The following is a 24,494-nucleotide window of genomic DNA, read 5'->3' on the forward strand; positions in this document are numbered from 1 at the left end:
GGGTCAGACCCCGAGGCCAGCCGAGAGCAGAGCACATGGTGTGTGTATGGAGGGTTATTCTGGTGAACCCAGAAACTCCCAGTTTCCAGCCTTTTCTCCTATGGTCTCAGAGGGCTGTAGGTAGGGGTTAGTCCCGTGGCTTAATGCACAACTGGACTGTCCGAAGTACCTGCCTAGACCAGAGGACAAAAACTCTGCCTAGATAAGCCCTTTGTTTCCTTTGTAGCTTTCTTTGAAGGGCTTTAGCAAAGGCATCTGGAAAGTCAAAAGGGCCCCTCTGCCCTTTCTCTTATCCACTGTGGTGAGCAAAGGACATGGGTCTTTGCCAGCCCACCCACGTCAGGGCGAGACGCGGCTCGTCTGAGCAAACAGCAATTTGCGCCCTGCTTGACCCTGGTGTAACTGATTTCCCAAGGCGTCTGGCCCACAGAGAAGCAGCCCCAAACCTCTCCAGGATTTAGAGCCAGGTGGTTTTCCTTTCCAGGAGCTGGGCTCACGATTTACTGGCTGCTACCGCTGTAGTACCAGAGCATCTCCCAATCTGTAATGGTTTTATCTTCACACACACACACATACCCGGCTTATGGGCAAGGCTAATTAATGGGAGCGAGGCATCCAAAGACCTTGGAGAAGCTGGGCCTATGTAATGTGCCCGAGGGGACACAGGATGCTGGGGAATGAGCAGGGAAACAACCCCAGCTCTTCTAAGTTTGAGGCTACCGCACTAACCACTGGGCCATCCTTCCTCCTCTCCCCACACCCCAGCGACAAAGCCAGACTGGGCGCTGGCTACCATCCAGCCTCCCAGCAGAGCTGTCAACATCCAGGAGACTCACTGTGCGGCCTTTAGCCAGGAGCTCAGCCACCACGTTCTCTTGTTCTGGAGGCAATGCCCTTCAGGCCTGGCTATGCATCATCCCATGGGGCTAGTTATGCTGCAGGGAAAAGCTTGGCAAGAACCAAAAGCTGGACGTTCAAGCCAGACCCATCCCAAGTAGACCTAAGGGATTGATCTTTCCAAGCGAGGGTGATTAACACCGGAATGAACTGCCCAGGGAAGCAGGGTCTTCTCCAGCTCTTGACATCTTCCAGGCTTTAGCTGAATGCAAGTTTGGGGGCCAACGGCGGGGCTTTCTCTGGCCTGGGTTATACAGGAGGATGGCCTGGAAGATCTAATGATCCTTCCATGAATCCTGCACTGGCCCGGGCAGATGAGGCTGGCTCGGGCTGCTCCCTCGCCAGCTTTTCTGCCATAAGGGAAGGGGATTTCAGTCTCACCGCAGAGCATAGGGACATAATTGGCCTGCGACCCTGGGGGAAATCAGGAGTGCGCGCCACCGGGGTAGAGCCGGAGTAAGCAGGAGGTGACGGGGTGAAGGCAGCTTCCCCCTCCCAGCCCCTCCCCCTCTGTATTATTTCTGCTCCCGGCCAATATTTGGATTTCTGCTGGACACGGTGGGAGTGGGGACGCGAGGGGAGGGGCTCGCACAAAAAGCCCTTTGTTCCCTGCCCCACTGTCAGCCCCAAGGCTTTGCCAGCCGGGGCTGCCGGGCGAGATGGGGCAGCGAAAGGCCAATCACCACGCGTCCCGGGGGACAGGGGGGAGGGAGCCATGTGGATGGGGGGGGGCGGGAAGCGGCGGGGGACCTTTGTGATAAATTACCCCCGGAGCCAGCAGCTCTTAGTAAAATAAACTGTGGAAAATGTTAAAAAGTCTTGGCTGCTCCCCCACCCAACCCTGGCCTGGAGCGAGGTCGGGCCGGCAGAGGGGGATTAACCCTTCATGGGGTGGCAGCCTGGGGGGTGGGGAGCTTGGGAAGGACTAGACAAGGCGGGCATTCGATCCCCCCCCCAACCCTGTTTCATTACGGACCCAGGGAGAAGGTTGGGAGGCTTTGGACATTCAGCAGTGATGCCAAAATGCCCCGGGCCGGGCCCCCGGGCTCCAGTACTCAGAGCCAGGCTGGGCTAGCAGGTGGCTAGGAGATCTTGGAAACAAACTGGGGTTAGGGGGCAGGAGCCCAATAGAGGGCGCTTTCCCCTCTGAGTCAGTGCAAAGGGGGGCAGATGAGCCCCCAAACCCCGGTCCATCATTAAAGATCCTCCAGCAATCTCCCCAAGGTGCGGCCAATTCCCTTCTGCCGGCCAAATTCCCCAGCAGTCCCCCCGGACGCGATATTTTCTTTCCTGTCCCATCCCAAAGAGCGAGTGCCCTGTTTGCCCTGTCTGTGCCCACCGGGCACGCGCCTGCAGCCCTCCTTGGGCTCCTCCAACGTGTCTTTGGTTTCTCTGCGAGTCCCTGGCAGCTCCCAGTGCGGCCCCTGGACCCCAGAGCGACCCCCGCTGGGTCCCCAGCCTGGTGTCTCTCTAGCCTCTTGCCTGGTCCATTCCCTGGGGTCAGTCTCAGCTGAGCGGCTGCTTTTCACGAGGGCAGATAGTCCATGAGTTGGGGTGCACGGCTCACCCGCCAGGGGCATTAGTCTGAACCTACCATCCCCACCAGCCTCATGTTGCTCCACCAGCTTGGGGGAGGGGCAATGCCCTGATCTGACCCCTCCCCCTGAGAAGCCCCCTTAATCCCCCTCCAAGATATAATAAGCCCCAGTAATGCTTGTCAGCCTCCCCGGGAGCTGTGGGGGGTCACCCAGGCCAGCCAGGGCCCACACCTGGGTGCAGTGGGGCAGCTTCCCCACCCCACCCTTTAGCTGTGCCCTGGGAAAGCCCCATTTTAGGGATGAGCAGGCACTGGGTTGCCACCAGGACACCTGGGGTCTGTTTCCACGGGATAATGGCAGGGAAAGGGGGCAATGATCCAGTCTGGGAGCTCTCCGGGGCCAGGCCGGGCTCCCGCTGGGGCTGCCCGGCGCACGGTTTCCCCACTCTTGGTCGGGGCTCGAGATGCGGCCATCGCCTGCCCGCAGGTTCTCCCTGGCAGGGCTGCCCTGATCCCTGGCTCCATGTCGTTGCAGTGCGGGGCTCCCAGCGCTGCGAGCTGAACTGCCGCCCGGTGGGGTACCGTTTCTACGTGCGGCACACAGAGAAGGTGCAGGACGGCACGCCGTGCGAGGCCACCTCCCTCGACATCTGCGTGGCCGGAGAGTGCTTGGTAAGTGAGGCAGGGATGGGGGCATGTACGTGCAGGGGGGAGCTCTGTGCCCCGGGAACCGCCCCCCCGGCCCCAGACCCGCTACTCTAGGCCCTGTCTGTGGCTGGAGTTGAAGGGAGAGGGGCTGGGGCAGGGGAACAGGGCAGACTCTGGCCGGGAGTGGGGCATGGGGATGTCTCTGGGTCTGAACAGCAAGCTGGAAGCCCGGACTCGTGGGTTCTCTTCCCGGCTCAGCCACTGACATCCTCAGTGGCATTAGGAGAGTGGCGCCCGTGTGCCGTGCCTCAGTTTCCCCCTTGGTGCAAAAGGAGGGAGCCATGAGGCAGCCCCTCGGGGGATATACAGCATCTGTGATCCAAGCCACTGGGGGAAGGACGCTACGGGGGGAAGCCCAGAGCCCGGCCCCACCTAGCAGCCCTCGCCCACTGACTCAGTTCCCTCTGCCCTTCCCCCGCACTCCCTGCCCCTCTCTGGTGGCCTGTCCCATCTCCCAGCACCCTCCCCGCCCTGCCATGTATTCCTCCCTCATTAACCCCTTCCTCCCTGACTTTGAGCACTGACTGCATGGGTGTGGGGGGGTCATTTATACCCTGTGTTTAACCCCCAAGTTTAACATCTGGCCCAGTGCAGGTCCCCTCCCTTCCTGGCTCAGCTGGGCTCTTCAGGGATTGGAAACCCCTCTGCCCCCCAAAACTGGACCAGCTGCTAGGCTGCCCCTAGGAGCAGCAGCACCTCTTGGCAGAGCAGGGGTGCTCCCCTGGCTGCAGTCAGGGAGCCCCCCCTTGCTCTGGAGTCCCTCTGGGGAACAGGAAGGAAACGAGGGAAGCGCTGCAGAGGTGCCTGTGTTGGGGAGGAGTGCGTGGGGGATAGGGCCGATATGGTCACGTATCTCTAGGCTTATGGGGTCCGGCTGGGACCTGGGCAAGAGTGGGGGCGGCCCCCTGATTTAAAGCAGGCCATGGTTAGTTTCTCAGGGGCTCACCCTGGTTCGTTTCTCTGGGACTCACCACCATCACCACCTCCCCCTATGACAGGCTGCTCCAGGGCCTATTCGGAGAGGTGCGGGGGGTCCCCCGGGGCCAGGGGGTTGGGCAGTGAGTGTGTCGGGTCTCAGCCCAGCTCCTAGCACGATGTGGGTTTGCTGCCCCCTCTCCAGGTCACCTTCCAGCCAGGCCAAGCTTCGCCCAGGGAGGGGAGGCCCCGGGGGTCACTCAGAACATGGCCAGGGCAGTGGGGTACTTGTGCCACATGTGGCGGGGTCTATTCTGCACAGGGATCACGGGCAGGGCAGGAGAGCCGGGGGGGCTGGCAGGGGTGGAGCTAGGTGGAGGGGGGGGGCCCTTGCCGTGGCTCCATCCCATCCCAGCTCACATGCTTGTTTCTCCCTGGCCTTCGCTCCGCAGAGCCCTGGCTGCGATGGGGTCCTGGGGTCCAACCAGACGCTGGACAGCTGCGGGGTGTGTGGGGGCGACCACTCCACCTGCAAGCTGGTGATGGGCAACTTCAGCGACTCCAACGTGCCCATCGGCTACCACAAAATCCTCGAGATCCCCCAGGGTGCCACCAGGATCAACGTGACTGAGATGACCCGGAGCCCCAACTACCTGGGTAAGGGCTGAGACAGGGTGGGTGGGATGTGATGGGATTGGGAGGACGGGTCCCTCTTGAGACCGAGCTCGTCACACCAAGGGACTCTGCACTTGCACTGGGACTTGTGCAAGCTCACATGCACACGTGCGATATACACACACACCGGACTCACACATCTTGCATGCACACACCTTGCATGCAAGCATGCACACTCACACATGTGTCTGTGTGACTTATATGTGTGCACAGCTGTTGCACACACATTTTGCACAAGCATGTGTCTTACATGTTGCCTGCACACTTCATGCACAGGTATCACAAGCACATGCCTTGCACATGCGCACTTAACTTGCCTACCTTACACGCTCACATGTGTCTCATACATGCACACCTGGCACATACATTTTTGCATGCTCGCTCCTTGCACATGCCCAGCTCACATGCACTGCCCACACACTTTGCATGAGCATACTTTGCACAGATGTATTGCACATATGTGCCTAATACAAGTACACCCGGCATGTACCTCTCCTGCATCATCTGTACACTTTGCACATGTACACCTTGTGTGCACACGTCATATCCTCATGCAGGCATGCCTCACCTAGACGTCACATACCCGGACACGTCACACCCAGCGTGCTCTCACACCCAGCTGAGATGAGGGCAGGCAGCTGTCCTGCTCCAGGTCTCGGCTGATTGCCTGCATGGTCAGGAAGGGGTTTGGTAAATTCCCTCCCATGCAGCTCTGGGCTCTAGGCAAGTGTATCCTCTGATGAACCAGGTGTTGGCGCTGGCTAGGGGCATGAGATGGGGGCAACGAGCTGCTGCGTTGGGAGAGCCCAGCGCTCCCAGATTTGGAGAAGTTTGGGTCCAGATTGGCACTTTGCAGCTCAGGCCATTTTCTAATGGGATCTGGGACAGCCAGTGCAATGCACCTACACTTGTGTGCACAGAGACGTGCACACACATGCACACGTACACGGATACATGCACATATGTGCACCTACACACGTACTCTTTCGCAGATACACCCACATGCAGGCCAGGCTCACACACACATGGACACACGGGTAACCTGAAACCCACACACTTCCATGTGGGCACATAGACACACACATTCATAGACACTGTGTCAGGGTCGGACCAGATGGCTATAGGAGAGTGATAGAAGGCAGATATATTAGCCCCAGGCTAAGTAAGTCCCTTTTCCCTGGGTAAGGGAACAGGGAAGGTTCCAGAACAATCAGGAACCTTCTGGAGACAATTAAGACCGGCTGATTAGAACACCTGCAGCCAATCAAGAAGCTGCTAGAATCAATTAAGGCAGGCTAATCAGGGCATCTGGGTTTTAAAAAGGAGCTCACCTCAGTTTGTGGTGTGTGTGTGTGAGGAGCTGGGAACAAGAGGCGCTAGGAGCGAGAACGTGGACTGTTGGAGGACTGAGGTGTACGAGCATTATCAGACCCCAGGAGGAAGGTCCTATGGTGAGAATAAAGACAGCGTTGGGAGGAGGCCATGGGGAAGTAGCCCAGGGAGTTGTAGCTGTCGCACAGCTGTTCCAGGAGGCACTCTACACAGCTGCATTCTGCAGGGCCCTGGGCTGGAACTGGGAGTAGAGGGCGGGCCCAGGTTCCCCCCAAAACTCCCAACTCCTGGTCAGACACAGGAGGAGTTGACCTGGACTGTAAATTCAGAAAAATGGCCAAGCTGAGGGCTGCCATGAAGCTCCAAGTCGAGCAAATCCACCAATAAGTGCAAGACCCACCAAAGTAGAGCAGGAACTTTGTCACAACACACACACGTGTCCTGTACAATGACACACAGAGATGTGCATACAGACATACACCCCTGTACACTGACACACACAGCCATATACACACCCCTGTACACTGACATGCACACAGACATACACGTGGACATTGACACACATAGACATATACACACAACACTGGTAAACTAACACACACAGACATGCATGTGCACACACACACACACCCCCTTGTTCAGTGACACACACAGATTTGCATGCAGATCTATACAGGCACACCTGTACACCAACACACAGACATGCGTGCAAAATCTACAAGAACATGTGTGTGTGTGTGCACACATACCGAGTGCACTTTTCACTAGCTGCCCTTATACCATGCAAGCTGCCCGGGCTCCCCGTTCTTGCCAGGCTGTGCTGTGACCCCAGCCCCACAATGCAGCAGCTCTCCCTGTGCCCTGGAGCATGGGCTCCAGGCCCGCAGTCCATGCAGAGCACGCCGGGGTCCCGAGCGAGCACTGGGGAAGTCCTGGAGCCCACCCCAGGCTCAGGGATGCTGACACAGCCCCCACCCACTTCTGTGCGCTGCAGCCTTGAGGGGCCGCTCCGGCAAGTCGATCATCAACGGGAACTGGGCAGTGGATCCCCCCGGGCGCTACGAGGCAGGCGGCACCGTCTTCGTCTACACCCGTCCGGGCCACGAGGAGCCCCGCGCGGGGGGAGAGTCGCTGACGGCCGAGGGGCCCACCACAGAGCCCATTGATGTGTATGTGAGTATGGAGGGGGGCAGGGGGGCTGGAGAAGGGGGGCACTGTGTGCCCTAGGGAGGGATGGGGGAGCAGGGAGGGATTCTGGACCCTGGGGCCCATGGGGAGCAGTCTGGGGTGGGGGGTTCCTAGGCCCTGGGGGGGGAATCCCGGGGAAGGAGGCTCGCAAAGGAGCAGCCGGCTGGCTCCGAGCATGGCAGGCCATTGCTGGCTGTGGCGGGCGAGGCTCAGAGACCGGCTGGGCGGCCTGTTGAATGGCGGGTGCCCCTCACCCCTGGACCCCCTGCTCGAGCTGCTCTCTGTCATCTTCCCCAGATGATCTTCCAGCAGGACAACCCCGGCGTCGCATACAGCTTCTTCCTGGCGGGGGCCAGACCCAACAACCCTGCCCACGACCCCCCCGGCCGCCGGCAGGACATCAGTAAGGAACCTCCTATCACCCCTCGGGGGCCCTTCACCCCCCCCAGTCACCCCTCGGGGGCCCTTCACCCCCCCCAGTCACCCCTCGGGGGCCCTTCACCCCCCCATCATCCCCTGGGGCCCTTCACCCCCCATCACCCCGGGGGCCTCCCCCACATCACATCCCTGGGGACCCTTCACCTCCTATCACCCTCCAGGGGGGCCATTCCCCCCATCCCTTGCGGGCCCCTTCACTCCCTCCCCAGGGGGCCCTTCCCCCCCATCAGCCTGCAGGAGCTGTTCTCCCCACATCATCCAACAGGGCCCCTTAAACCCACATCACCCTCCAGGGGGGCCATTCCCCCCATCACCTCCCAGGTGGCCTTTGCCTCCCTCACACCACCTGAGGGGCCCATCCCCCCCGGGAGGCCCTCCCCACCATATCACCCATCGATGGCGCCCTTCTGTTCTCCCCTCCAGGTGCCCTGACCATGTTGTCGTCGAGCGACCAGCTGGTGCCGCCCACCTCCTACAATCACCCCATGGGGACCCGGCACCGGGCGCCGGCACCGGCCAGCCAGTCGGGCAGGACCCCCGGGACACTGCAGCGCAACGTCCGCGTCCCCCCACTGCCGCCCCCGCCCGCCCTGCCCCGGCCCCAGCCGCACAACTTCTATTGGAAACGGGTGGGGAGCACCGACTGCTCCGTCTCCTGTGGGAAAGGTGAGCGACCCCCGCAACCTGGCCCCTCCTCCGCCCCGTCCCCCCACGATCCACCCCAGTACCCCCATCCTCCCCACTACCTGTCCCCCCGCAGCCTGTCCCCTCCTCCTCCCCATCCCCCACATCCCATCCGCTCCTATGCCCCATCCCCCAAGACATGTCCCCCTGATCCCCATCCCCACCACGACCCGTCCCCTCCTACACCCTGTCCTCACTCCCTGTCCCCCTGATCCCCATCCTGCCTCCTTCCGTCCCCCCACTGCCCTTCCCGCCACTGCTTGTCCCCCTGCTCCCCAACCCCATTGCCCCATTCCTCCCTGATGCCCCCCTGACCCCCGGCCGGGTGCATGAGCAAACTCTGTGGCTTCCCCAACAACTCCTGCAGCAGCTCACTCACCGCTGGAAATGCTGCTTCTCCCTGTGTCTATGACCCCCAGGTTATCAGGGGCCCTCCCAGCCCCCGCTGTCCCCCCAGCCGTGTCTATGACCCCCAGGTTATTGGGGTCCCCCTCCCCATCCACGCTGTCCCCCCGGCCATGTCTATGACCCCAGGGTTATATGGGCCCCCCCCGCCCATGCTGTCCCCCCAGCCGTGTCTATGACCCCGTGTTATATGGGGCCCCCTCCCCACACACGTCCCCCCGGCCGTGTCTATGACCCCTGTGTTATATGGGGCCTCCTTTCCTTCTCCCCTCCATGCTGACAGCCTCTCCCCCACACCCCCCCGCCGTGTCTCTGCAGGGCTCTGGCAGCCCGTGTTCAGGTGCACCACGCGCCACTCCCAGGAGGAGGTGGGGGAGGAGCGATGCGCCGATGCCCCCAAACCTCCTGCGCCAGATGAAGCCTGCAACACCCAGCCCTGCCCAGCCTAGTGAGTGTCTGCGTCCCCCTGGCCTGGCCAGCGCCCTGGGGGGAGCCAAGGACACAGGGCCCTGGGTAGGGAGGGCAGGTCTGGGGCGGTGGTGAGTGCGGGTCCTTCCCGCCCCCCCGCCGGGGCGGTGGTGAGTGCGGGTCCTTCCCGCCCCCCCGCCGGGGCGGTGGTGAGTGCGGGTCCTTCCCGCCCCCCCCGCCGGGGCGGTGGTGAGTGCGGGTCCTTCCCCCCCCCCCCACCCAGGGCGGTGGTGAGTGCGGGTCCTTCCCGCCCCCCCGCCGGGGCGGTGGTGAGTGCGGGTCCTTCCCGCCCCCCCGCCGGGGCGGTGGTGAGTGCGGGTCCTTCCCCCCCCCCGCCGGGGCGGTGGTGAGTGCGGGTCCTTCCCCCCCCCCCCCCAGGGCGGTGGTGAGTGCGGGTCCTCCACCCTCCGCCCGGGGCGGTGGTGCGTGCGGGTCCTTCCCCCCCCCCCCCCCCGCCGGGGCGGTGGTGCGTGCGGGTCCTTCCCCCCCCCCCCGCCGGGGCTGTGGTGAGTGCGGCTCCTTCCCCCCCCCCCCCGCCGGGGCTGTGGTGAGTGCGGCTCCTTCCCCCCCCCCCCCGCCGGGGCTGTGGTGAGTGCGGCTCCTTCCCCCCCCCCCCCCGCCGGGGCTGTGGTGAGTGCGGCTCCTTCCCCCCCCCCCCGCCGGGGCTGTGGTGAGTGCGGCTCCTTCCCCCCCCCCCCCGCCGGGGCTGTGGTGAGTGCGGCTCCTTCCCCCCCCCCCCCCCGGGGCTGTGGTGAGTGCGGCTCCTTCCCCCCCCCCCCCGCCGGGGCTGTGGTGAGTGCGGCTCCTTCTTCCCCCCCCCCGCCGGGGCTGTGGTGAGTGCGGCTCCTTCTTCCCCCCCCCGCCGGGGCTGTGGTGAGTGCGGCTCCTTCTTCCCCCCCCCGCCGGGGCTGTGGTGAGTGCGGCTCCTTCTTCCCCCCCCCCCGCCGGGGCTGTGGTGAGTGCGGCTCCTTCTTCCCCCCCCCCCGCCGGGGCTGTGGTGAGTGCGGCTCCTTCTTCCCCCCCCCCCCGCCGGGGCTGTGGTGAGTGCGGCTCCTTCCCCCCCCCCCCGCCGGGGCTGTGGTGAGTGCGGCCCTTCCCCCCCCCCCCGCCGGGGCTGTGGTGAGTGCGGCTCCTCCCCCCCCCCCCCCGCCGGGGCTGTGGTGAGTGCGGCTCCTTCCCCCCCCCCCCGCCGGGGCTGTGGTGAGTGCGGCTCCTTCCCCCCCCCCCGCCGGGGCGGTGGTGAGTGCGGCTCCTTCCCCCCCCCCCCCCCGCCCGGGGCGGTGGTGAGTGCGGCTCCTTCCCCCCCCCCCCCCCGCCCGGGGCGGTGGTGAGTGCGGCTCCTTCCCCCCCCCCCCCCCCGGGGCGGTGGTGAGTGCGGCTCCTTCCCCCCCCCCCCCGCCCAGGGCGGTGGTGAGTGCGGCTCCTTCCCCCCCCCCCCCCGCCCAGGGCGGTGGTGAGTGCGGCTCCTTCCCCCCCCCCCCGCCCGGGGCGGTGGTGAGTGCGGCTCCTTCCCCCCCCCCCCGCCCGGGGCTGTGGTGAGTGCGGCTCCTTCCCTCCCCCCCCCCGCCGGGGCTGTGGTGAGTGCGGCTCCTTCCCTCCCCCCCCCCGCCGGGGCTGTGGTGAGTGCGGCTCCTTCCCTCCCCCCCCCCCGCCGGGGCTGTGGTGAGTGCGGCTCCTTCCCTCCCCCCCCCCCCGCCGGGGCTGTGGTGAGTGCGGCTCCTTCCCTCCCCCCCCCCCGCCGGGGCTGTGGTGAGTGCGGCTCCTTCCCTCCCCCCCCCCGCCGGGGCTGTGGTGAGTGCGGCTCCTTCCCTCCCCCCCCCCGCCGGGGCTGTGGTGAGTGCGGCTCCTTCCCCCCCCCCCCCCGCCGGGGCTGTGGTGAGTGCGGCTCCTTCCCCCCCCCCCCCGCCGGGGCTGTGGTGAGTGCGGCTCCTTCCCCCCCCCCCCGCCGGGGCTGTGGTGAGTGCGGCTCCTTCCCCCCCCCCCGCCGGGGCGGTGGTGAGTGCGGCTCCTTCCCCCCCCCCGCCGGGGCTGTGGTGAGTGCGGCTCCTTCCCCCCCCCCCGCCCGGGGCGGTGGTGAGTGCGGCTCCTTCCCCCCCCCCCCCGCCGGGGCGGTGGTGAGTGCGGCTCCTTCCCCCCCCCCCCCGCCGGGGCTGTGGTGAGTGCGGCTCCTTCCCCCCCCCCCGCCGGGGCTGTGGTGAGTGCGGCTCCTTCCCCCCCCCCCCCGCCGGGGCGGTGGTGAGTGCGGCTCCTTCCCCCCCCCCCCCCGCCCGGGGCGGTGGTGAGTGCGGCTCCTTCCCCCCCCCCCCCCGCCCGGGGCGGTGGTGAGTGCGGCTCCTTCCCCCCCCCCGCCCGGGGCGGTGGTGAGTGCGGCTCCTTCCCCCCCCCCCGCCGGGGCTGTGGTGAGTGCGGCTCCTTCCCCCCCCCCCCGCCCGGGGCGGTGGTGAGTGCGGCTCCTTCCCCCCCCCCCCCCCCGGGGCGGTGGTGAGTGCGGCTCCTTCCCCCCCCCCCCCCCGCCCGGGGCGGTGGTGAGTGCGGCTCCTTCCCCCCCCCCCCCCCCGCCCGGGGCGGTGGTGAGTGCGGCTCCTTCCCCCCCCCCCCGCCCGGGGCGGTGGTGAGTGCGGCTCCTTCCCCCCCCCCCCCCGCCCGGGGCGGTGGTGAGTGCGGCTCCTTCCCCCCCCCCCCCCCCCCCGGGGCGGTGGTGAGTGCGGCTCCTTCCCCCCCCCCCCCGCCCGGGGCGGTGGTGAGTGCGGCTCCTTCCCCCCCCCCCCGCCCGGGGCGGTGGTGAGTGCGGCTCCTTCCCCCCCCCCCCCGCCGGGGCGGTGGTGAGTGCGGCTCCTTCCCCCCCCCCCCGCCCGGGGCGGTGGTGAGTGCGGCTCCTTCCCCCCCCCCCGCCCGGGGCGGTGGTGAGTGCGGCTCCTTCCCCCCCCCCCCCGCCGGGGCGGTGGTGAGTGCGGCTCCTTCCCTCCCCCCCCCCCCGCCGGGGCTGTGGTGAGTGCGGCTCCTTCCCTCCCCCCCCCCCCGCCGGGGCTGTGGTGAGTGCGGCTCCTTCCCTCCCCCCCCCCCGCCGGGGCTGTGGTGAGTGCGGCTCCTTCCCTCCCCCCCCCCCGCCGGGGCTGTGGTGAGTGCGGCTCCTTCCCTCCCCCCCCCCGCCGGGGCTGTGGTGAGTGCGGCTCCTTCCCTCCCCCCCCCGCCGGGGCTGTGGTGAGTGCGGCTCCTTCCCTCCCCCCCCCCCGCCGGGGCTGTGGTGAGTGCGGCTCCTTCCCTCCCCCCCCCCGCCGGGGCTGTGGTGAGTGCGGCTCCTTCCCCCCCCCCCCCCCGCCCGGGGCTGTGGTGAGTGCGGCTCCTTCCCCCCCCCCCCCCGCCCGGGGCTGTGGTGAGTGCGGCTCCTTCCCCCCCCCCCCGCCCGGGGCGGTGGTGAGTGCGGGTGCTTCCCTCCACCCTCCGCCCGGGGCGGTGGTGAGTGCGGGTCCTTCCCTCCACCCTCCGCCCGGGGCGGTGGTGAGTGCGGGTCCTTCCCTCCAGCCTCCGCCCGGGGCGGTGGTGAGTGCGGGTCCTTCCCTCCACCCTCCGCCCGGGGCGGTGGTGAGTGCGGGTCCTACCCCCCCCCAGGGGGGGTGGTGAGTGCGGGTCCTCCCCCCCGAGGACTGTGGCTCCCACGGGCGCCCCAGGTGCAGGTTCCCACAGCCGCAGGGCAGGGCCTGGAGTCTGCAAGGCCCCGGTGCCCAGCCTGGGCTGACCCTGACTCTCTCCGGCCGCAGCTGGGACGTGGGCGAGTGGTCGGCCTGTAGCAAGTCCTGCGGGCCGGGCACCCAGCACCGCCAGGTCCTGTGCCGCCAGACCTACGCCAACCGCAGCACCATGGTGCACCCGCAGCACTGCGGCCAGCTGGACAAGCCCAGCCCCACCCAGCCCTGCCAGCTCCGCGTCTGCAGCCACTGGGAGGTGCGCACCAACTGGAGCGCGGTAAGGATGGGCCGGGGCTCGGGGCCGGGGCTCGCGCCGGGAGCTGGGCACGGCGGGGGGCGGCCCCCATGCTTCAGGGCCTGAGCGGGGCTCGAATGCGGGGCGGGGGGATAGGGGGCTGCAGGGGCCAAGGGTCTGATCTGGGGTGGGAGGGGGCACATGGGGTAGGTGGGCCCGTGGGTCTGATCTGGGGTTCCTGGGAGGCGGTGCTGTGGAGGGGGGATGCCGGGGGGGGCCATGAGGGAGGGGAGCCCCTGGGGGGCAGGACAGTGCATGTGTGTGGGGGGAGGGGGGGTTTCCATCCCATCCCATACAGGGAGGCGTTGTCGTGGTAACACCAGTCTCCATGGTGACACCACCTCCCGCTCCGCCCTCCCCCCAGTGCTCGGTCCTGTGCGGCCTGGGCCACCGGACCCGCCACATCCGCTGCATCAGTAACCACGGCGACCTGCTGAGCGACCGCGAGTGCAACGGCAGCCACCGGCCCCCGGCCAACGAGGCCTGCGACATGGGGCCCTGCGTGCGCAGCTGGTTCCACAGCGACTGGAGCAGCACGGTCGGTGACCCCCCCGCCCCCCCCCTGCCGGTGCCCCTCACTCCCGACCCGCAGCCCCTGCTGGCCCAGCCCCCCCCGCGCCCCCCCCGCCGGTGCCCCTCACTCCCGACCCGCAGCCCCTGCTAGCCCAGCCCCCCCCCGCCCCCCCCGCCGGTGCCCCTCACTCCCGACCCGCAGCCCCTGCTGGCCCAGCCCCCGCCGGTGCCCCTCACTCCCGACCCGCAGCCCCTGCTAGCCCAGCCCCCCCCACTCCCCCCGCCGTGTCCCTCACTCCCGACCCGCAGCCCCTGCTGGCCCAGCCCCCCCGCCCCCCCCTGCCGGTGCCCCTCACTCCCGACCCGCAGCCCCTGCTGGCCCAGCCCCCCCGCCCCCCCGCCGGTGCCCCTCACTCCCGACCCGCAGCCCCTGCTAGCCCAGCCCCCGCCGCCCCCCCTGCCGTGTCCCTCACTCCGGACCCGCAGCCCCTGCTAGCCCAGCCCCCCCCGCCCCCCCCGCCGGTGCCCCTCACTCCCGACCCGCAGCCCCTGCTAGCCCAGCCCCCGCCGCCCCCCCTGCCGTGTCCCTCACTCCGGACCCGCAGCCCCTGCTAGCCCAGCCCCCCCCGCCCCCCCCGCCGGTGCCCCTCACTCCCGACCCGCAGCCCCTGCTAGCCCAGCCCCCCCCGCCCCCCCCGCCGGTGCCCCTCACTCCCGACCCGCAGCCCCTGCTGGCCCAGCCCCCCCCCAGCTCTGCCGGTGCCCCTCACTCCCGACCCGCAGCCCCTGCTAGCCCAGCCCCCCCGCTCCCCCCGCCGGTGCCCCTCACTCCCGACCCGCAGCCCCTGCTAGCCCAGCCCCCCCCGCTCCCCCCGCCGGTGCCCCTCACTCCCGACCCGCAGCCCCTGCTGGCCCAGCCCCCCCCAGCTCCGCCGGTGCCCCTCACTCCCGACCCGCAGCCCCTGCTGGCCCAGCCCCCCCCCAGCTCCGCCGGTGCCCCTCACTCCCGACCCGCAGCCCCTGCTAGCCCAGCCCCCCCCTCCCCCCGCCAGTGCCCCTCACTCCCGACCCGCAGCCCCTGCTAGCCCAGCTCCCCCCGCTGGTGCCCCTCACTCCCGACCCGCAGCCCCTGCTAGCCCAGCCCCCCCCTGCCGGTGCCCCTCACTCCCGACCCGCAGCCCCTGCTAGCCCTGCCCCCCCCGCTCCCCCCCGCCGGTGTCCCTCACTCCCGACCCGCAGCCCCTGCTAGCCCAGCCCCCCCCGCTCCCTCCTGCCGGTGCCCCTCACTCCCGACCCGCAGCCCCTGCTAGCCCAGGCCTGGGTTCCTGGAGCAAGGACAGCCTAGTTATGCCAGACTTTGCAGTGATCTTGCAATGCTGAAGCCCTTCCACTAGGAACAAAGTTGAGGCCCAGCAAACTCATCTCTCGTGTGACCTGAGATCCTTGGAACCTCCCACCCTGAGCCTGATAAGTTCAGTGGGTTCCTCAGGGGGTTCCCCATAGGAGAACCTCCCTGCCCCTGGGCTGGGGCTGCTGCATCCCTGGGGTCGGGGGCCAGGAGGGGCTATGTGCAGACCCTGGCCTGTGGCTCCCTGCCTGGAGAAGCCCAGCCACGGCTTCCCTGCAATGCTGGGCAGTGCTGCCTTCTAGCGTTCCAAGGCAGGAGTGCAGCTGGGTGGATCTGCTGAAGGATGGATAATAAGACCCATCCCCCCTGCCCCCCCCTTGCAGGGCCCAAGGAGCCATAGGGCCAGTGAGAGGTGAATCCCTGTGTAATGAACCAGGGTGCAGGGATCTGAGCCATCCCAGGCTAGATAGCACCAGGCCCCCGGAGTCCTGCGCTGGGCGGTGCCTGTCTCTTAGCCCTTGGCCAGGTTCCCTGATGGCATCTCTCTCTCTCTCTCCCATCGGCCCCAGTGTTCAGTGGAGTGCGGGACAGGGATCCAGCGCCGCTCTGTGGTCTGTCTGTCCAGTTACGCCAATGGGCAGGTGGAGGAGACCTGCGCAGGCACCAAGCCAGCCGACATGCGAGCCTGCAACAGCGGGCCCTGCCTCCGCACCGTCAAGTGGTACACGGGGCCCTGGAGCCAGGTGAGGAGGGGTGTGGGCCCCGGGCTGGGCTGGGTGGGAAAGCACCCTGCTCTCGGGGCCTGGCCTGGGGACACTTCTCTGCAGCCTCCTGGAATAATTTGCACTCAGCATGGGGTATGTGTGCTGCACACGCATGTGCCAGGCAGAGCAATCAGTGCTGTGTGCACGTGTGTGTACCATGCAGCGCAATCAGTGCTGTGTGTGTGCACTCACGGGCCCATACATAAGTCAGTGCTCTGTATGTGTGTGTGTGCATATGTATTGATTTGTATGTATGATTTGTGTGCCCATGCATAACAATCAGTGGTGTGTGTGTGTGTGTGTGTGTGTGTGTGTGTGTGTGACACATGTCCAGCATACAGTCCAGCCTAACGAGTAGCTGTGTCACCCCTGCCCTGTAACCTGGGTCCCCTTTACACTGCTTGGTGTCTATAGCCTTCAATCTGGACCGCTCTGAAACAGCCTCCAGTGTGCAAGTCACTCCCAGCTACGTCTGTGTGTGCTCCAGCCAGACACACCTTGGCCCTCACCAGCCTTGGCTATACTGCAGGGTGACCCCAACACTCCCCTGGTCCTAGATTTGCCCCCAGAAATGTATGTCCTGTCCTGCCTGGCCCTCTGCTGGACAGTACAAGCGAATATAAAGTTCCTCCGTTTATTACTAGAAGTGACATGCACACATCTCGTTCCCCCAAATGGAATTTCCCAGACATTTCGATTCCGACACATGGGATTAGATAAACCAATAAAACAAGTTTATTAATTGCCAGGAGAGAGATTTTAGGTGAGTTACAAATCATGAGGCATAACAATCAGAAATGGATACAAGAAAAGTAAAGAGAAAACGCTGCAGGTGCCTAACTTCGCAACCTCTGTTTAATTTGGGGCGAGGTTTACTCCCCACGTGCTCTCTGCCGTCTTACTGACAAGCTTCTTAGGACAGGAGCCCTTCCCCAGTTCAATGGCTGCTTCCTTTGGCCCTCTGGTGCAGAGAATCGATGGGCAGAGGAAGAGAGAGGAGGGGAGCTTTGGGGTGTCTGTCCCCCTTTTTACAGCATCTCCCCTCCTCTTGGAAAACATTTCTGACTGAGATTCTGGCGACAGAGAGTCTGTGTGGAAGGATGTTCCCTGCTGCTTTCCCTCACCTGTTTGGGGTTTCTGTGTCTACCCGCCCTGCTTGATGACTCTGTTTGCTGCTTAAATGCCAATTAAGCAGAGCCCATGTTCCTTTGTTTGAGACGGGCCTGTTTGCCGGGCTCCCTTTGGACCATGTGTTAAGATCCCCAAGCAGTTGGAATCTATCGCTTCACAATGTGGCCACCCGTATTTTATCAGGACAGTATTGACCAGCAGACAATGACTTTTCTTATGATGCCTCCCAAGGCATAACTCGGTACCCAGATTGTTACAGTAGCGTGCAGGGTGTGGGCATGGGAACATTCTGTCACAGGGTGTATGGCTCCCCTGGTCTGTGTTTGCACTTGCCAACCCCAGTTTTGCCTTTCTGGGGGCCGAGGCCTCTCGCAGACCCCATAGGGACACACCGCAATTCCGGGAAGCACACGGAGCAGCGGCTGCTTTGCCAGCGAACAGAGACAGAGAGATTAGCCTCTCCCATGACCAGCTGGCCTGGTCCTGCTACGACATGCCCTAATGACAAGCACTCTGGTTGGGATGTGGGTGGTGGGTGGGTAGCGGATTGGTTTTCCCTCAGTGCCGGGTAGGTGACATGCAGGAGCCCTGCTCTGAGCACCCCCAGCGGACTGAGCCCCTTCCCTCCCTCCCTCCCCCCACCCCCCGCAGTGCTCGGCGGACTGTGGCACCGGTACCCAACGGCGAGACGTGATCTGTGTCAGCAAGCTGGGCTCAGAGTTCAACGTGACGGAGGCCTCAGAGTGCGCCCCCCTGGAGAAGCCGCCCTCCCTGCAGCCCTGCACTGGCAGTGCCTGCGACGCTCGCTGGTTCTCCACCTCCTGGAGCGCGGTGAGAACCTGCAGGCCTCCAGACAGGCCAGGCCCCTCCCCGACAGACCTGAGCTCCTGGACTCCCACCCCCAACCCAGGCCCCTGCCAGCTGAGCCTAGGGAGACTCCCCTTCAGATGAGAGCCATATAGGGGCTATGACCTGCAGCCGAACCATTCCGATCACATCCACTAGAGGACAGTGCAGTACGCGCCCTGTGGCCATGCCAATGTGATTACCCATTTTTCCAGGCCCTGGAGGTTTGGCATAGTATGAGTGGCTGGCTATTCATTTGCCAAATGCTTGAGAGGCAGCGTCTCCTGCAGGGCAGTCAGGGAAAAGTGGGGGCTCAGCTTCACTCAGTGCATCAACTCTAGGCTGCCCCTGGCCTCAGGAAGAAAAAAATGGCGTAAAATGGCATAAAAAATCCCAGCATAAAACCTAGTGTCCTGGTCAAGTCCCATCTCCCCCGTACAGGCCCCAACTTCACTTCCTTTCTTAAACTGCTGTTCAACAGCTGCTGCACCCTAACCATTTCAGCACTGAGTGTGCCCTGTGCAGCATTGCCGAGTGGCTGTTGCCAGCTGCCATGCTCCGCACCAGAGGTGGCTGCATCTCTGTGCTGGGTGGGGAGGCCGATTCCCCTGCACAAAATCTGCAGAGCAATGCAGGGGTCCTTAGGGTTCTGGGGGGATGTCGGGCACTCTCCTAACCCCCTCTCTGCCCCCGCAGTGTTCCAAGTCGTGTGTGGGGGGAGTCCAGGTGCGGGAGGTGCAGTGCCTGACCCAGAACAAAACCTTCAGCAATCTCTGCCCGTCGGACCTCAAGCCCATCAAGAAACGTTCCTGCAATACCCAGCCCTGCACCCCCGAGCTTGGTAAGGGACGCCAACCGCCTGTGGCCTGCTGAGCCACCCCCTTTTCCACCCCACTTCACCCCTGCCTGGGTCCATCTGTATACCTCTCCTCTACAGTGCCCTAAGCAGAGAGCAGCCAAAGGGAGCCCAGGGCAGGGGAAGAGGCTAACAGAGGAGGGGGTGCAGACACTGGGGCCAGGACCTGGTGCAGACTGATACAGAGGGGATGGACGCCCTGAGCGAGGAGTGCCCCTCCCAGGCCTCATGCCTGGGGGGAATTCCCCAGAGGTGGGGGTTTGGGGTATGAGCAAAGGACTGGCAACCAGGACTCCTGCGTTCAATTCCCAGCTCAGGCTAGTGGTGAGAGCCGGGACTGCAGGGTTCTATTCCCAGCGCAGGCTAGTGATGAGAGCCAGGACTCCTGGGTCCTATTCCCAGTGCAGGGAAGGCTAGTGATGAGAGCCAGGACTCGTGGGTTCTATTCTCAGCTCTGTCACTTTTCCTCTCTGTGCCTCGGTTTCCCCTTCTGTACAGTGGATGATACTTCCTGCCCCGCCCCCATCTTGGTAAAACCCCTCTGAGAGCGATGGCTGCTCCGTGGGTGCCGAGCAGTGATGATGGATTGGAAGCCCGCCAAGGGCTGGGGGTGTGGGACCAAACGGGGTTTCCCCGCAGCATTAACCCTGAGGGCGTCACACCCCCGGCTCCTCACCGCTCCCCTCCTCTTTCCAGACGAGAACTGCAGGGACAAGTACCACAACTGCCCCGTGGTGGTGCAGGCCCGGCTCTGCGTCTATTCATACTACAAGCTGGTTTGCTGCACCTCCTGCACGCGGGCCGTGGCGCGGAGCAAGGACATGCAGAGTCGGTAGCGACGCCGGCCGGCCAGAAATGGGGGCCAGGCTCTTGCGCGCCCATCGTGCGGCTGGGCGTGTTCCTTGGGGAGGACTCGGACGGACCTGGGCTGCTCGTCCCCTCCAAGGCCACCCCGCAGCATGTGAGGAGGGAACAACCAGACTCTGCCCGAGAGGCCGGAACAGCTTTGAACGAGGATCATGGCCAGGCCGCGGGCCTGGCTCGTCCCAGGGCCACACATCTTCCCTGTCGCTGGAGAGGCCAGTTCCGCTCGCAACTCTAGGGCCCAATCCTGGGTGGGGCTGAGTGCCGGGAGCTTGTCCCCGCTCTCTCCAACAGAGGCAGTCCTGCCCAGGGTCAGGGCCCTTGTGTGTTACTGACCAATTCTGCGTACAGGCCCAATGGTGAGGGGAAGGGGCCGCCGCAGGCCGCAATACTGACTACTCCGTGGGGCTGTGATGCTATAGGACCCCGCCCCCGGCCCGGCTGCCCCATCATCACGTGGCCCCACAGCTGAGCCCGGAAAGCCCGCCACCCACCCTCCACCGGAAGGAATTGGTGCTTCCTGCTGGGAAACACGACTCCCGGCGCTTCCGCAGAGCCTGACCCTCACGTTGCCTGCGTCCCATGGAGCTGCGAAGCCCAGTGGTGCCCTGTGCCGGCCGGCCTCGTAATGGTGCGAAGAGACCCATGTTCTACATGTCCCACCCCAGAGCCTGGCCTGAACATCATGTCTGAGGCCTATGAGCCCCCTCTTTGGGCATGAAGGTGACACAACTCGGAGGTTGGGGGAGCTCCCAGTCCAGCTCCTGGCAGACACAAGTCACCGCCCCGATTAGCACCAGGCCGAGGACCAAACGGGCAGCAGGAACCTGAACTCCCCTCTCACCGCTAGGGGGTGCCCCTGCACATGGGGAGCTTGCCCTGCACACCCAGCTCAGCAGCTTCTACCAGTGCTGACGTGACTCCTGAATGCGTGTCAAGCTCGAGTGAGTCCCCTCCAGTTGTTTCCCCATCAACTTCCTTCCCTGTCCCTGCTTTGTCTGGGGAACTTACAGAGCAAACCTCCTCCTCTGTAGAGCCCACGCCCCCAGGACGTCTGCATGGGCTGGCTGGCTGCTTTGGTAATAGCGTCACTGAACTGTTTCTCCCTCATGTCTTTCTGCTTCTCTTGAGACCAATGGGATTCTTGGTGTTAACTTCATGGGCTACAGATCAGCCCCTAGATTTCCCATCACTTTTATTGTCCACGTGTAATCCCCACCTGCCTGCTTGAGCTGTACACAGGATTTGAACCTGGGAACTTAAGGAGGGGGGAAAAAAAAAAAAGCACACACCTCTACCAGTTGAGCTAAAGCATCACCTCTCTTAGGCAGTGTCTGTAGTAGACCTTTAACCTCTTGTGGACCAGCCATGGGACGACAACATGGACACACCATGCTGGAGCATTGCAGGGCCACATTTTATGAGGCTGGGTGAAGAAGAGGGTAGCAGGGCGAAGAAAACCCCTGACAAATAAAGGCATTATATTAAAGACATTTTATAGAAAATTTTTACTGCAAAGCCATTCAGAGTGTCCAGATTATATAAATATATAACTATATATTATAAAGATTGTATCTGGGTTTTTTTGTGCAAATCTAATTTATTTTGTATTAAAGATGAGCTGATGTTTCCCTGTGGGCTTATTTTTCCCCCCTTTTAAGAAATATGTTACTTTTGCCAACTTGAAGAACATAAAGGAGTATTCAGTATTAGTTACCTGGTTAAGGGTTGGTTGGTGCAGAGAAATCTTAGATGGGAGGGGGGAACTGGGCCTGGGAAAGACTGTGTAAAGAATAATAATGTTTTATTATTGTATTACAATAGGATCTAGAGTCCTCAACTGAGTTTGGGGCTCTGTTGTGCCAGACATTGCATAGGCTGAGTGAGAGACAGTCCCCAAAAGGTTACAGTCTAAAGCTCTGATTCAGTAGAGCGCTTAAGTCAATGAGCCTTACTCACATGCTTGAAGTTAAGGGCGTGTTCATGTGTGTTGCGGAACTGGGGCCTTAGACTCTGTGCTCTGCTTGGCTGGGATGGTGGCATGAGCCTGGTGAATTTCACTCTCTATCAGGGACCAACCTGGCTACAGCATCATTGCAAACAACAATGGGAGACAACTGAATTTTGCGTCTGAAATGGCCACTCCCCAGTACGAAGAAAAAGGAAGCAAAACTGAACAGCGACAGTGACTTCCTGAGCAATGGCAGGAAGCAAAACATCCCCAGAAGACTCACTCTCCATAATCCTTTAACCCTGACATACAGCCCCAAATACGCTGACCAGCTGTGCAGGACTTCTGAAAAATAGAGGAACCTTCACCAGGATCTCATGTACTTCAGAAGGGACCCCCTCAAACAAGAAATCAGCATATGGTGCCACACATGGGAAAGAAAAAAATCAAGAATCCTACGTGGAGACCATGTAAGAAAACCAAAACAACGATCAACTCCCTCTGATGCCAGCCATCCAACACAAAACAAAAAAGTGGAACCAACTCCAAGAACTCCACAACCCACAGAACACCACCTCCAGGAGAAACCAGGGCACCAGGACCCACATGGACACTACATGACACCCCAACATCATCCATCTATCAAGACCACCCATATCTGGAGCTGAATTGTCTCTATTCTACAAGGGACTGAACTTTGCCCTACCGCAAAATCTGGTATTGTACTAACATGGAGAACTAGAGGAATTCTTTCACTGACTCTGCTTCAAAGAATTTCATAACAATAGCAACACCACCCACAACTATCACGTCATAAGGGAAAAGGATCATATGACCCCCCAGTAGATGAAATTACGCCATCATCATTACACTGATTGCGTCAGGGAAAAAATTGAAATCCTTAGTAAAACATCACATCCACCCCAACTCTCTACCACGAGAGAACAGCTACACAGTCCCTGAAAGCTAACCACCAGATATGGATCAAACCCGCATGCAAAGGGGGCACCATTGTAATACCCAACCATGATGACTACGTTAATGAGGCCAGCAGACAACTCTTTGACACCGCCTACTAGGAAGAGATCAGAGAAGACCCCCACCACAATTCACCCAGGAATTTAATGGTATCATCAAATCCTTCCCCAGACTACTCTCAAGAGAGACTCTATAATCTCGTTCCCCACAATTCCACCCCAGGGATCTTCTGCATGCTTCCCAAGAGACACAAATCATATCTGGCCATGGCACTCCTACTGAAGGAATATTGAGACCCATAGAGACCACCCTCAAACCACTCACCACATAAAGGGCCAGCTTCCTCCAGGACACAACTGACTTCCTCCACAATCTCCCAACATTAACAACCTCCCTCAGAACACCATCCTTGCCACTATGGAGATTACTTCCCTATACGCCAACATCCCACACAATGATGGCATAGCTACTTGCCTCATATATCCACAAGACAATGGACGACCCTCAGATATCCACCCCAAACACGTTGCCAAAGTCATCCTTTTCCTCCTCACCCATAACAATCTTGCCAAGCTCAGCAGCAGAAGCAAGCTCCCCACAGACCCACTCAGAGTGGCACCAGACCCTGCCAGAACAACTGATGCAAAACCTACAGACCTGTCTCCACTGCTACAATGATCCACACCTCCCACAACACACCTTTCACAGTCCATGGGTCCTACACATGCCCATCACAACGTGACGTATCTCATCCAGGGCACTAAATGCCCCGGTCCCAACTATGTGGATGAAACCAGACAATCACTACACTCTCAGATGAATTCACACAGGAAAATGCTAAAAGACACAAACACCACATCACCTGTGGCTACCACTTGTCACAAAGTGATCACAATCTGACCTCTCAGTCCTCAGCCTCGAAGGTAACCTGCACGACATCTTCAAAAGACGAGCCTGGGAGCTAAAATTCATACCTTTGCTAGATGCTAAAAATCATGGTCTTAATAAAGACAAAGGATTTATGGCTTATTACAACAATGTGTAACCCATTCACCCACATTTGGTCCCGCAGGGGTGTTAACGGGCCGCGTCTCTTTGAATGGTCCTTATGCTAAACAATCTGTTCCATGCTCTATTTAGCTATGAGGTGCTGACTACCTTTCCCAGCCCTGAAGAAGGAGCTCAAAAATATCTCTCACACCAACAGAACCTGGGCCAGTAAAATATATTCCCTCCCGCACCTCGTCTCTCTACCATCTTTCTAGTCAGTTTCACCAATGTAACTAGCTGCCTCTGCATTTCGTCCTTCTATCCAGGCTGCATAGGGGAAAGAAAAGCCACTCTGCTCCTGAGTCCCGTCATATCGTTTCTATCTCAGTGCAACTGCAGGGCCTGCAAGGGCATCACGCCTGACTTACACGAGGGTAAGCAGAAACTCAGGCCCATTGAGCTCAGTGGAGTTACTCCGGATTTACACAGGAGCAAGTGAGAGCCGAATCAGCCATTCTCCCCCAATTGCCTGCAAACTTAAGGAAGGCAGAGGCCGGACAGTGTGTAATCTGCGTCCAGATGCAGCCAGATCCTAGTCCTGAACTCAGACTCATGTGGTCTCATGTGGCAGTACAAACAGTGTGTTTTGGCTGGTTTCACTGTAAACAATCCACCATCTCTAGCCGCCCACAGCATCTGTCTTCTCCCAGATGGCAGAGGTGGGAGGGAACCTTGTGGGGGGGAAGGGGCAGTGGAGCATGGGTTAGCAGAGAACTGGGCATCTAGACACCTGAGACAGCAGTAAGAGCAGGTGACTGGGAGCCAGGATGGTTCTGTTTCTATTCCTGGCCTGCCATCTTCAGTTAGTCCCATCCCTGCTCTGCACTTAACATCTCCAGAGGCAACGCGGAGTGGATTGGGAGCCTTCAGTAATGAACGGCAAGGTGCTTTGCGATCCATGGTGAGGAGGTGACGGAGGAACCATCCTTGCAGCCTGAGGGGTGCCCAGCGGTTTGCCTCTCGCT

The 24,494-nt window shown here is 62.6% G+C and overlaps 1 protein-coding gene across 2 annotated transcripts in view; it reads left to right on the forward strand.

The window, feature by feature from the left end:
• The window catches only part of ADAMTSL4 (ADAMTS like 4), a 64,152-nt gene extending 43,335 nt beyond the window's left edge, over positions 1–20,817 (forward strand). For both annotated transcript variants that reach the window (XM_038383318.2, XM_038383319.2), the window contains 12 exons: positions 2,970–3,106; positions 4,510–4,714; positions 7,059–7,237; positions 7,550–7,655; positions 8,114–8,356; positions 9,098–9,227; positions 13,006–13,210; positions 13,593–13,766; positions 15,659–15,832; positions 17,636–17,815; positions 18,527–18,671; positions 19,383–20,817. In XM_038383318.2, the coding sequence (XP_038239246.1) occupies positions 2,970–3,106; positions 4,510–4,714; positions 7,059–7,237; positions 7,550–7,655; positions 8,114–8,356; positions 9,098–9,227; positions 13,006–13,210; positions 13,593–13,766; positions 15,659–15,832; positions 17,636–17,815; positions 18,527–18,671; positions 19,383–19,522 (2,018 nt within the window). In that variant the 3' untranslated portion in view covers positions 19,523–20,817. The remainder of the gene's footprint in view (positions 1–2,969; positions 3,107–4,509; positions 4,715–7,058; positions 7,238–7,549; positions 7,656–8,113; positions 8,357–9,097; positions 9,228–13,005; positions 13,211–13,592; positions 13,767–15,658; positions 15,833–17,635; positions 17,816–18,526; positions 18,672–19,382) is intronic.
• Positions 20,818–24,494: the final 3,677 nt, after the last annotated feature.

The sequence above is a fragment of the Dermochelys coriacea genome, chromosome 24 (genome assembly GCF_009764565.3).
Source record: "Dermochelys coriacea isolate rDerCor1 chromosome 24, rDerCor1.pri.v4, whole genome shotgun sequence".
NCBI classification, from domain to species: domain Eukaryota; kingdom Metazoa; phylum Chordata; order Testudines; family Dermochelyidae; genus Dermochelys; species Dermochelys coriacea.